The sequence below is a fragment of the Mirounga leonina genome, unplaced genomic scaffold, assembly GCF_011800145.1.
Source record: "Mirounga leonina isolate KUSES-001 unplaced genomic scaffold, KU_Mleo_1.0 Mir_174, whole genome shotgun sequence".
NCBI lineage: Eukaryota > Metazoa > Chordata > Mammalia > Carnivora > Phocidae > Mirounga > Mirounga leonina.
In genome coordinates, this window is record NW_023270451.1 from 5,509,641 (window position 1) to 5,522,337 (window position 12,697).

Below are 12,697 nucleotides of genomic sequence, written 5' to 3' on the forward strand. Positions count from 1 at the left end.
ACCTGGCACAGAGGAAGCACCTAATAAATGGTTGTTATTGTAAAAAAGAATAATATGGTATGTAAGTTGATTGTTGTTATTATTTAGCCCAATGCCTTGAATTGAATCAGGTGCCTTTGAAAACCTCTAGTGCCCCTTACCCCGTACCATTCTAGGGAATCCCTATTCTGTTCCTTTAGGACAAGGGTTCCAAACTATAAGAATGGACCACAAAAACTGGGTTCCCCATTGGTCCCTTCAGATTCCCAGGGCTACCAGGTAAGACCCAAAGAGTATAATTTTCTGTTGCTCCTTCCCCATGTTAGAAACTCACCTAAAGGGGTCCTGGGAAGCAGAGACCTTACTTGAAATAACAAAGGGGAGTAGTCTGGACAGTAGTTCTCCTCTAAGACAGCCCTTGTTAACACCCTCCTTGCCCTCAGACTTTGGTTCAAATGTCTTGTGCCATCTGAGCACTTTGCTGACCCTCTCTTCTTCCTGTTCTGTGTCTTACTTACACATGCCATACAGGGTGTCATGAGGTATGAGGTTACTCCTTTTCTAAATAAAATGGCATCTGATATCTGCTGATAACCCATTTGGGTAGAAAGCCAGTACTCTAGGGTTGGGCCCTAAAAAGAATCTCTCTGTGTCAAAGAAGGTATTCAGTCCTTTTTGCCAAACCAGAGTAAATAAGTATCCAAGCATTGATCACCTCATTTGCAGGTGATGCTCTTCTGAAATGCCCCTGTCTAGTTGCATGTTTTTTCCCAGTGGCCACAACACTTGGGTTAAAGTCAGCTTGACTTTTCAGGCTGCTGCCTCCAGCCAACCCGGACACCAGCCTCTTCCACCTTGTGTACGTGGATGCCATCGCCATAGCCATTGTTGGATTTTCAGTGACCATCTCAATGGCCAAGACCTTGGCAAATAAACATGGCTACCAGGTTGATGGTAATCAGGTAAAAAAACCATTCATTCCCTGCAGATATTTCATTATGGTATAATCATCCTGCTGTGCTATGGAAGGCAAATGATTTAGATTTCTCTATCTCGTTAGAAAAACTTCTATTTTGATATTGGGGGTACTGGAAACATGTATTTATTCAACACTACAATTTTTTCATTATTTATGTGCATTAGATCATCAGAGCACTGAGATACAGTTCTACCTCATGTCATGGGTGGGGTTCCTGCTAGGAAGAGGTAACCTTGGATGTGAGGCTTTCAGTTTGCTATACTCCAACAGATGTTATCCCTATTTTTTAGGCTCACAGCCTGAGAAGCAAATGTTTTTCTAGAACCATTTCTGTGAAGACTTTTCTTTGCTCATTAAACTTGGACATGTGATTCATCACTCAAACTCCACATTATATTCTTTGCCACCACTTTTTAAAAATTTTTTGAAAAGGATGGGGGGAGGGGCAAAAGGAGAGGGAGAGAGAGACTTTTAAGCAGGCTCCACGCCCAGCATGGAGCCCAACGTGGGGCTCAATATCACAACCCGGAGATCAAGATGACCTGAGCCAAAATCAAGAGTCAGCTGCATAACTGACTGAGCCCCCCTAGGTGCCCCACCACCTCCTTTTATAACCTATCTATAGATAAGTTATTTAATCTGAATATAATGAGTCATAATTTTGGCATGACAATGTCTACTTTAAAACACTGTGTATTTCTAAGAGAAGATTAAATGCTCCACATTCCCACAAGACAGTGATCCAACCAGGAAGACCGGAAGTAGCCCTGAGAGCAGGACTCACTCACTCACTGGTCCCAGGAGGACACTGGCATGCACTCACTGAAGAGCAACAGTCCAGGCATTTAGAAGATGCCAACAGTTCTATACACCAATAACTTACTCATAACATAAATATTTTGTCCCTTTTTGCTGCAGTTTTCTTTAAAAAAAAAAAAAAACATTTGTGTAAAAGAGTGGGTTTGGGAAAGTGGGGCCTAGGTAGTGAGTGCAGCTTTTATCTCTGAGAGAACAAAAGCTCTAAGTGTTTTTCTCCCATCTTATTCAAGAATCCCTATTTTAAACTCATGCTAAACAAACTCTTGTATCTGGAAAGAGAATGAAGAGACAGCCTGTCCTGCTGAAAATGTATCTTAAATGGGCCATCGTGCCTTATTTCCTGAAGAATGACTGACTTCTCGTGTGCTTTGTGTCCACATGGAAAAGGAGCTCATTGCCCTGGGACTGTGCAATTCCATTGGCTCACTCTTCCAGACTTTCTCCATCTCATGCTCCTTGTCTCGAAGCCTTGTTCAGGAGGGAACTGGAGGGAAGACACAGGTGTGTATACAACTGGCCTCTGAGGACCGGTGATTTGGGGTAGTAAATTTTAATCCCCTGATTCTATTCTGAACCCAAACAAAGCTGCTCTGTCTGAAGATTGATGCTCCAGGGAGATGTGTAGTGAATCAGAGAAAGGTATGAATGGTTGAAGCGATTCACAGGAACTGAATCTATAGGAAAGAGGCATATTCTCCAGTTAAATAGAAAATAACACAACACTCCCTGCTACCAGTAAACCTCAGAGTTCAGACATAGGATGTTGCCATGAAAGCCTAAGGCTGGGTATGGATGGTCCGGATGCCAGCACCATCCAGTAGAACTTTCTGCAGTGTTGGAAATGTTCACTATTTTGCATCATCCAGTATGACAATCATTAGACACATGTGGCCCTTGAGCACTTGAAATGTGGGAAATGCAACCAAGACCTGAATTTTTAGTTGTATTTAATTTTAATTTTAAAAATTTAATAGCTGCATGTGGCTAGGGCCACTGCATTGGACAACAGAGTCTCATTTGACTCTGCTGGCCCTTGTGGGTCTTGGGTCATTATCTCCTTTCCCTCACCCCTGACAAGGGCATTTCGGTCAGAGTTTTTCATCATTTCAGCCTCTATTTAAAAGCTATAAGAGAAACCAAAACTTCAGAAAGGGGAATGGGAAGGAGTTATAGGTTTATGTAATGGTATTGATGACTTGTTTGAATCCCTATTTTCTTGACCTTTCCGCAGTAATTAACAAAAGACTAAGATCACCCTCTGCTCCGCCTCTTACTCGTGTCTTCTAAAAGCCCCTTCTGTGTGTCGTCTCTCATTCAGCTTGCAGGTTGTTTGGCCTCGCTAATGATTCTGCTGGTCATATTAGCCACCGGATTCCTCTTTGAATCATTACCCCAGGTGTGTAGTTTGGACTTGGTGTGAGGTGCTTCCATGTGTAGAGATTTTGCTCTTTTGTTTGTTTATATTTTTGTGGCCATCTCATGGGTTTTTACTGTAACGCTATCAGAGCAGTATAGGAAAGGGCCAAGGCTGGGACCAAGATCCCACTCGACAATCTACAGTCCTGCCCCACAATCTGGGACCTTGGGAAAGCCATCTCAACATCTCTGGGTCTCTGTTTCCTTATCTGCAAAGTGGGGGTTTGGACTGATTAATCTCCAAGGTCCCTTCTCTCTTTGATCTTCTATGACCTTGTACTTCCATTAAAAATCTGAGATGGCCTTCACTCCGAAGACATATGTTTGCCCATCTATTTAATGTAGTAGAGATCAGGGACAGTATAGAGGAGGGGAAATCATAGTGTAGGAAGACCATGGGTGAAATAATTCCTTGAGTACCAAGTTTAATTCTGAACCTCTTGACCACCATGCAGGTTTGCTGCTAGGGTATAAGCCTGGTTTTCCAAGGCCCATTTTAGCTAACCGAGTCCTGAAAATCCAGGTGTTCATAAACATGAACATGGCTCCACATGCACCATCACGGCTGCGTGGGAAGTGAGTGGGGAGAGGACGTGGGGAGCGCAGCAGAGGACAGTGAGGAGCCAGCAAAGGGGGCTCTCTGTCCACAAGAGGAGACGCATGCGTGATGTGCTCTGTTTCAGGCTGTGCTGTCGGCCATTGTGATCGTCAACCTGAAAGGAATGTTTATGCAGTTCTCGGATCTCCCCTTTTTCTGGAGAACAAGCAAAATAGAACTGGTAAGTAACAAAGATGACTGTTAGGTTGATATGTCATTGCGACACATGGATGAGTGCTGGTAAAAATGTGAGAAAGATAAGTTAGTGCAGTCGTTTGTTATATGTAGTATCTAGTCAGGCAAGGTTAGGTACCGTGTGTGTGTGTGTGTGTGTGTGTCAGACAGACTCTTAGGAAATTTCTAGCATGATTCTACGTAAAGCTTTCTGTCTTTCTTGTAGACCATCTGGCTTACCACTTTTGTTTCCTCCCTGTTCCTGGGATTGGACTATGGTTTGATTACAGCTGTGATCATCGCTCTGCTAACTGTGATTTACAGAACACAGAGGTGAGTGTACAGATTGGGATGGGTGTGATTGTCCTGCCTGAAATTGCAGTGTTGACTTTAAATATATTGTATTTGTCGACAGACACCACTGGATTGTGAGCATCTTGATTGGGAAGGCGATATTCCCAGAGTCCAACGCCGGGCATATAGTGTGTATTCTCTGAAAGCTTGTTGAGGGAGTCCACCCAGAAAAACAGCTAATGTTCATATCATATATTCTAATTCACAAAGCACTGGTGCATACCTGCTAGGAAGCACCAGGGCATTGTAGCAAGTCCATGGAATGTCAAATCAAAGACCTTGAGCCGTATTCTGGCTTTGCTGATCCCTCTGACATTGAACAACTCACTCCACTAGGCCTCAATTTCTCATCCACACAACAGCATAAAGAAGCCTCGTGTGTAGGATATAATAAGGTAATATGAGGTGCTCAAGCACTAGTATCTGTCATTACAGGATTCAGTTTGAGCCAGACTGTCCTATAAAAAGAGGCGGGCTCTCCAAAAATAATGTTTAAAATCTATTCAAACCAAACTTAAGAAAACTTCTATGCTAATAAGAGTTTTTTTTGTTTTCTTCCCACACCTTCAGCTGACTACCACCCCCAGGAGTCAGAGCCTCTTATTAGAAACCAAAAGAAAATCTCCTCCCCTACTTTTGAATAAGAGTAGGAAGACAGTTCTATTGAGTGGATGAGAATTTGAGTTACACATTCCTTGGCATGGCTTGAACTCCGCAACGTTCACTTTTGCCCCTATTTTTAAATGCCTGAGTCTTTTGTCCTCACTAGATTGTGTGGTGTGCATGTGTGTGAGAGAGGTGTGTGTGTGTGTGTGTGCATGTGTGCATGCATGAAGAGTATGTGGATGTGTGTGTCGTGTATGTTTGGGACAGGGTGTGGGCACGTGCCAGGAATGGCCCTGGGAATGTGATCCATGTGAAGCCCTCTGCAAATGTTCCATATAAGGATCACGTATTCCTGAGTTCACTAGCAAGTCCATACGTGACATGTAAACACGCAAAACCTCCTGTTTAAATCACATACTGGGCCTCAAAACAATGGTATTTTAACACCCTGTCCCTCTGTCTTTAGTCCCAGCTACAAAGTCCTTGGGCAGCTTCCCGACACAGATGTGTATATTGATACAGACGCGTATGAAGAGGTAGGACTTTTTTCTCATTTTAAATGGTGGCAAGCCAAATAAATAAAATCTTTTAAAAAATAAAAAAATAGGGGTGCCTGGGTGGCTCAGTCATTAAGCGTCTGCCTTCGGCTCAGGTCATAGTCCCAGGGTCCTGGGATGGAGCCCCGCATCAGGCTCCCTGCTGGGCGGGAAGCCTGCTTCTCCCTCTCCCCCTGCTTGTGTTCCCTCTCTTGCTGTGTCTCTATCAAATAAAATCTTTTAAAAATAAATAAATAATAAATGGTTGTAAGCATATCATGGGATAGGCTGACTAAATTTTTTACACAGGACAAAAAGTGGGGCTGAAAAGGAGGGAGGTGTTGCAGTCAGAATGAAAAGCCTGAACTGGAATTAACTGTCTGGATTCAGTTTTAGAGTTTATACTCTACATTAATCACTCAACCTCCTAATATTTATTTTTCCTCTTTCTTCAATAGGGATAAATAGATATTCCTGGAATTAAAGTATATATTTACCAAATACTGAAACTGAGAGGATAGTTTATACGTGCATGATTTTATGCCTTCAAATTCCCTTGATTTTGAATATCCTGAGGGGGCATCTGGGACCATGTGTACAAAACCTTTTAAAATTAGCTTTGTCTTATGTATCATATGACCTCACTAATATGAGGAATTCTTAATCGCAGGAAACAAACTGAGGGTTGCTGGAGCGGGGGGTGGGGTGGGAGGGAGGGGGTGACTGGGTAATAGACACTGGGGAGGGTATGTGCTCTGGTGAGTGCTGTGAATTGTGCGAGACTGTTGAATCTCAGATCTGTACCTCTGAAACAAGTAATGCAATATATGTTAAGAAAAAAAAAAAAAGAAGAAGAAGAAGAAGGTAGCAGGAGGGGAAGAGTGAAGCGGGGGAAATCGGAGGGGTAGACGAACCATGAGAGACGATGGGCTCTGAAAAACAAACTGAGGGTTCTAGAGGGGAGGGGGGTGGGAGGATGGGTTAGCCTGGTGATGGGTATTGAGGAGGGCACATTCTGCATGGAGCACTGGGTTTATGCACAATGAATCATGGACACTACATCTAAAACTAATGATGTAATGTATGGGGATTAACATAAGAATAAAAAAATTAAAAAAAATTAGCTTCGTCTTGTAAGACTGATGAATCACAGACCTGTACCCCTGAAACAAATAATACATTATATGGTAATTAAAAAAAAAAGGAGTCAGACACTTAACTGACTGAGCCACCTGGGTGCCCCCCTAAATAAAGTTTTATTGGAACACACACACACACACAAGAATTTTTCTCAAAAAAAAAAAAAAAAATTAGCTTAGTCTCTTTGATTTGCTTTATGTTTGGGAAGAAATTCTCAGATTTACTATAAGTACTGGGAAATGAGACTGGTATTAGGATTGTTCATTTTTCCTCCTTCTAAAGAATTATGTGCTGGATTTGTCACTTCCAAACTGTATTCTAAAGTTCCTTGGGGCTTCTGGGTAAAACATTCACTCTGTGGAACTTGGGTCTGTTTCAGCTCCTGCCTGCATTCCAGGAACCAACCAACATAACCTCTCTTCACTCCATCTGCCTGTTCTTCATGGTCTGAGGGGCAGCCTCCCCTCCCTATCCGTTTTCTTATCTGTTTGTAAGTTTTCGGTTCCTTCTTTGTGTTTTATGGTGACTATGAAACAAAGACTCTTAAAAGAAATGTGAAGATGTGCATATTAAATGCTTTCTTCTCAGACCTCCTTCCTCCAGGGCACCAGTAGGCTAGAGTGACAGAATTTTATCTAAACACCATAATAGGGCCTTTAGTGACTTATGCATTGATTTTCAGGTTTGAGGAGGGAGGTGGGTGCAGTTTCGACTCTGAAATATTTCCATGTGTTAAATTCACTAACATTTTATTTTTCAGGTGAAAGAAATTCCTGGAATAAAAATATTCCAAATAAATGCCCCAATTTATTATGCAAATAGCGACTTGTACAGCAGTGCTTTGAAAAGAAAGGTGAGTCACAAGAAAATGATTTTTGAGGGGACCTGTGGATTGACAGGAATGTGAGGGACACTTAAATGTCTTGATATACCTTTTATACTATTTCATCCTCTCCCCCTTGGTAAAATACGTAAAATTCACCATTCAGCAGATGGAATGAAGTAACATTCACGTTGTTGTGCAACCAACACCACTAACACCACTAGTCGTTCTCTTTTATCACGTGCACATATTACCTTTTCAAAAAATTTTTAAGAAAAAGAGTGAAAAAATAATTTTAGGTGTCTCACTCTTCGGATCATGTGGGTTGCTTTGGTCGTGATTAAAACTGGACCCCACACCACCCAGTTTATAAGAAAACCTGCCAGTCAACCCACAGAGTCTCCTAAATATAAGAATCTGAGAGTACATTTGAAAAATACTCCTTTAAAAATTCTCTTTGATACTTTAGTGTATTCACTGCTGCATCCTGCTGAATGCCCATAAGAATAAGGAGAGGGCGCCTGGGTGGCTCAGTTGGTTGGGCGACTGCCTTCGGCTCAGGTCATGATCCTGGAGTCCCGGGATCGAGTCCCGCATCGGGCTCCCTGCTCAGCGGGGAGTCTGCTTCTCCCTCTGACCCTCCCCCCTCTCATGCTCTCTCTATCTCATTCTCTCTCTCAAATAAATAAATAAAATCTTTAAAAAAAAAAAAAAAAAGAATAAGGAGAGTTACTCATGTTCCTTTAATGAGGGAGTAACTCAGCTCAGGGTGCCTGAGGGAAAGGTAGAGCAAGAGGTGGGGTGATAACTTGGCATTGAAAACAGTCCAGTGGGGGAGATTTGAAGATTTATTGCATTTGGGTGGGTTTCTGGGTGCCAAGAAGTGATTTTGCGTGTATTGCTCTTCTGTAAAGACTGGAGTGAACCCAGCACTCATAATGGGAGCAAGAAGAAAGGCCATGAAGAAGTATGCTAAGGAAGTTGGAAATGCAAATGTGGCCAACGCAACCGTTGTCAAAGTGGTGAGTGGTCTCTTCACTGTAGCTTTCCCTTCTCTACTTGATCTGCACCGCCCCCCACCTTCATTCATGAGTGAAGTCTTAACACAGCAGGAAGCCGCTAAAATAGGAAAGCTTAGAAACAGTCGAAGTATCCTTTATATATTAAAGATACATGATAAGGTCAGTTATGAGAATGCTTCTGAAAAAATTAGGGATATGAGCCCTAGAAAACATTGTTTAAAAAAAAATAAAGATCACACAGTCGTACCTTAATAAATTGTACCATGTACCATGGGTACTTTGTCATAGATTCATTCAGCTGATAGTAAAAAACAAAACAAAACAAAAAAACCTCAGGCTGGATTTTGCTGTTCAAGCTTATGGTAACTTGTGGCCGTGCTGAAGTTAACAGAACTGTTTTAGAAGTGAGGAGAAATTGGATATGATGACTAAGGAGAGTGGATTTTATTAGACAAAAACAAGAGGAAGAAGAAAAGAAACTGAGCTAAAACTGAGTATTATGTACACATCTTTTTTCTGTCACATTACAAGGTGGGGTATGGCAGATATTTTAGAAGAGGTCTGGTGGAGTCAGTAATTTGAGAGTATGGGAACTAATTTTCCCTTATAAATCTTTCTCAGGGGTGCCTGGGTAGCTCAGTGGGTTAAGCATCTGCCTTCCGCTCAAGTCATGATGCCAGGATCCTGGGATTGAGCCCTGTGTTGGGCTCCCTGCTCAGCAGGGAGCCTGCTGCTCCCTCTGACCCTCCCCCTGCTCATGCTCTCTCTCTCTCTCTCATACTCTCTCTCAAATAAATAAATAAAATCTTTAAGAAAGAAAGCTTTCTCAGAACCAACACATGCGCTGTTCATAGGCTTCTGGTTTGGTTTACCCATTGACAGGATGCAGAAGTAGATGGAGAAGATGCCACGAAGCCTGAAGAAGAGGATGATGAAGTAAAATATCCCCCGATAGTCATCAAGAGCACATTCCCTGAGGAACTGCAAAGATTTATGCCCCCGGGGGATAACATCCACACCGTCATTCTGGATTTTACGCAAGTCAACTTTATTGACTCTGTTGGCGTGAAAACCCTGGCTGGGGTAAGCATCATCTTATGAGTCATTTCGTAGATCTGTGCCATCAGTAAAATCAGAGAGTTGAACTAGGGTCCCCTTTTCAACTCTTAAAATTCTTCTTTGTTTTTGGTGGGTTTTGTTTTTTTTTTCAACTTTTGATTGTGGAAAATTTCAAAAGCGTACCAGAGTAAAGAGCACAGTGTAATGAATCCCTGTGTAAGCACCGCCCCACTGCAACAGCTCATCAGCCTGTGGGCAGTCCTGTGTCATCCACCGCCCCCCTTCCCGCCGTCCCCTTCTCTGACCCGGAAGCACACCCCAGCCATTGCCTCTTTGTGAATATTTCAGGGTATAGCTCTACAAGGAGAAGATTCTTTTACCAATCAGTACCATAACCCAAAATTCAACAAGAATTCTTTGATGGCCTCATTATCACTGTCCATATAAAAATTAAGAGAGGGCGCCTGGGTGGCTCAGTTGGTTGGGCGACTGCCTTCAGCTCAGGTCATGATCCTGGAGTCCCTGGATCGAGTCCCGCATTGGGCTCCCTGCTTGGCGAGGAGCCTGCTTCTCCCTCTGACCCTCCCCCCTCTCATGTGCTCTCTCCCTCTCTCATTCTCTCTCTCAAATAAATAAAATCTTTTTAAAAATTATTAAAAATTAAGAGAAATACAAATTAGTTTTAAGCGATTAGCTCAAAATACGTAATTATTGAAGAGAAGTAGCTCAGGTGAATGCACTAGCCTCTTGTGTCACTAAATATATACTGGTAGAAAGAGACTTGCTTTGGGCCCAGAGTCGAGAGAAACTAAACTTTATTTCAACATTATTACAGATTGTAAAAGAATATGGAGATGTCGGTATTTATGTGTATTTAGCAGGATGCAGCGGTGAGTACACTTCTAGAATGGGGAGAAGTTTTAACATTTTGGTTTCGTTTCTCTCTTTTTTAATAACTTTTTAAAAGTTTGGAAATATTTTCCCTTAATTTTAGTTTCTGGCAGCAAGGAAAATTATTCAGGGAGGGAAGGGTAAAAATGAAAATTATTCTTCTGAAAATCACTCTGAAGCTAGCTTTGAAATTAGTCACTCACAGGCACCCCTGTCCCTGGGCTATTTTGGCAGGCCTCCTGACCTGGACTTGGAGGGAAGGAGCTTATAAACCATTGTCCTGAGCTGGTACATTTTTTAGTAATTATTTAATGGCAGCCCTAATCATAGTTCTATACAATCATTTAGGTTTTTCCATGACAACACCTGCTATTTTTGCTTTATAATAAATTTTGGTTGAAACAGTGCCTGATCGCTTTTCACCTGCCAGGATGGCAAAAAGGAGAAATATCTGACAGCATGCTCCGTAGGCACACTGTGGGAGCACAGGGACTCTCCGACATTGCGGGTGGGAGTGCAAAACGGAACAGCCTCAGTGGAGGGCAGAGCGGCGTTATCGTTCCCAATTACAAATGCACTCTACCCTTTAACCCAGCAAGTCCAGCAACGTGCTGCACATACTCAAAATGACACGTGTACGTGGTTAACCATCTATAAGCAGTTGCAGAAACTGGTTACTGTCTATAAAACAAAAGACTGGAAAAAATGTCAAAGAAAAGGGACCAGTTAAATAAATTGGGTACATCCACACAATAGAATATCATGTAGTGGTAAAAAAAAAAAAAATTAAGTACAAACAAAATCCAGAGTAATACAGATATATATATATATATATATATATACCGTGCTAAAGAGATACTTTTGGGTAAGAAAAAAGGGAAAAATAAGAATATGTATTTGTATTTACTTATATTTCCCTAAAGAAATACTGAAAGAATATGCAAGAAAATAATTTCCTGGATAAAGAAAATGTGATGTGTGTGTGTATGTGTGTGTGTGTGAGAGAGATACTGATATATACTACACTCACACACACACTCACTGGAATATTACTCAGCCATCAAAAAGAATGAAAACTTGCCGTCTGCAATGATGTGGATGGAACTAGAGAGTATTATGCCGAGTGAAATAAGTCAGAGAAAGACAAATACCACATGATTTCATGTGGAATTTAAGAAATAAAACATAGGGGAAGAGAAGGAAAAATAAAAAAGAGAAAAGGAGAAAGGCAAACCATAAGACTCTTAATGGGGGGATGGGGTAATTGGGTGATGGGCATTAAGGAGGGCACTTGTTGGGATGAGCACTGGGTGTTCTATGTAAGTGATGAATCACTACATTCTACTCCTGAAACCAGTTTTACCATATATGTGACCTAGAATTTAAACAAAAACTTGAATTTAAAAATTGAAATTAAAAAAAAAAAAACAGAAAATAGTTTCCTGCTACTACTGGGGTGTGACATTGTGGGGACGGGATTGGAGTGACACTTTTTACTCTGTCATTATAATATTTAAGCTATATAAGAGTGCTAATTTTTCTAACGTTCAAGACTGATACCCAGAGTGTGGACTGATTTTCCTTTCTTCTTTTGTAGCACAAGTTGTAAATGACCTCACTCAAAATCGATTTTTTGAAAACCCTGCCTGGAAGGAGCTGCTGTTCCACAGCATTCACGACGCAGTGTTAGGCAGCCAGCTTCGGGAAGCACTTGCTGGGCAAGACGCCTCGGCCCTCCCTCCCCAGGAGGACTCAGAGCCCAACGCCACTCCAGAAGCATAGATGAAGAACTCAGCCGGGATGGGGTATGCACCTCTCGTGAAATCAGTCACTGTTACGCAGTTTAAGTACTAGACACTAGATTTTTTTTCCCTAAGGGTCAATACTAGTAGTCAAGGCTTGATTTGGAGAGTGAATGACACATAGCAAGATGTATCTTACTTGTGTTGTTTTTTTTAATTGAATATTTCAAAGATAGACTGTCGTCCTCTTGCCTGCATTTCTTGTGCAGTGACATTTTTTTAAATTTAAATTCAATTAGCCAACATATAGTACATCATTCGTTTTTGATGTAGTGTTCAATGATTCATTAGTTGTGTATTACGCACAGTGCTTATCACATTACGTGCCCTCCTTAATGCCCATCACCCAGTTACCCCATCCCCCCCCTCACCTTCTGCAACCCTCAGCTTGTTTCCCCAGAGTTAAGAGTCTGTCGTGGTTTGTCTCCCTCTCTGATTTCTTCCCATTTAGTTTTCCCTCCCTTCCCCTGTGGTCCTCCGCGCTATTTCTTATGTTCCA

At 41.9% G+C, this 12,697-nt stretch overlaps 1 protein-coding gene across 5 annotated transcripts in view; it reads left to right on the forward strand.

The window, feature by feature from the left end:
- Positions 1 to 12,475, forward strand: part of SLC26A5 (solute carrier family 26 member 5) — a 54,882-nt gene extending 42,407 nt beyond the window's left edge. For 3 of the 5 annotated variants that reach the window (XM_035020406.1, XM_035020404.1, XM_035020407.1), the window contains 11 exons: positions 794 to 941; positions 2,165 to 2,278; positions 3,096 to 3,173; positions 3,877 to 3,972; positions 4,192 to 4,298; positions 5,392 to 5,461; positions 7,362 to 7,454; positions 8,339 to 8,446; positions 9,329 to 9,529; positions 10,341 to 10,395; positions 11,994 to 12,475. In XM_035020406.1, the coding sequence (XP_034876297.1) occupies positions 794 to 941; positions 2,165 to 2,278; positions 3,096 to 3,173; positions 3,877 to 3,972; positions 4,192 to 4,298; positions 5,392 to 5,461; positions 7,362 to 7,454; positions 8,339 to 8,446; positions 9,329 to 9,529; positions 10,341 to 10,395; positions 11,994 to 12,178 (1,255 nt within the window). In that variant the 3' untranslated portion in view covers positions 12,179 to 12,475. Of the gene's footprint in view, positions 1 to 793; positions 942 to 2,164; positions 2,279 to 3,095; positions 3,174 to 3,876; positions 3,973 to 4,191; positions 4,299 to 5,391; positions 5,462 to 6,980; positions 7,092 to 7,361; positions 7,455 to 8,338; positions 8,447 to 9,328; positions 9,530 to 10,340; positions 10,396 to 11,993 lie in introns of those variants that run through there. The other 2 variants (XM_035020408.1, XM_035020409.1) reach the window with 2 other exon arrangements.
- Positions 12,476 to 12,697: the final 222 nt, after the last annotated feature.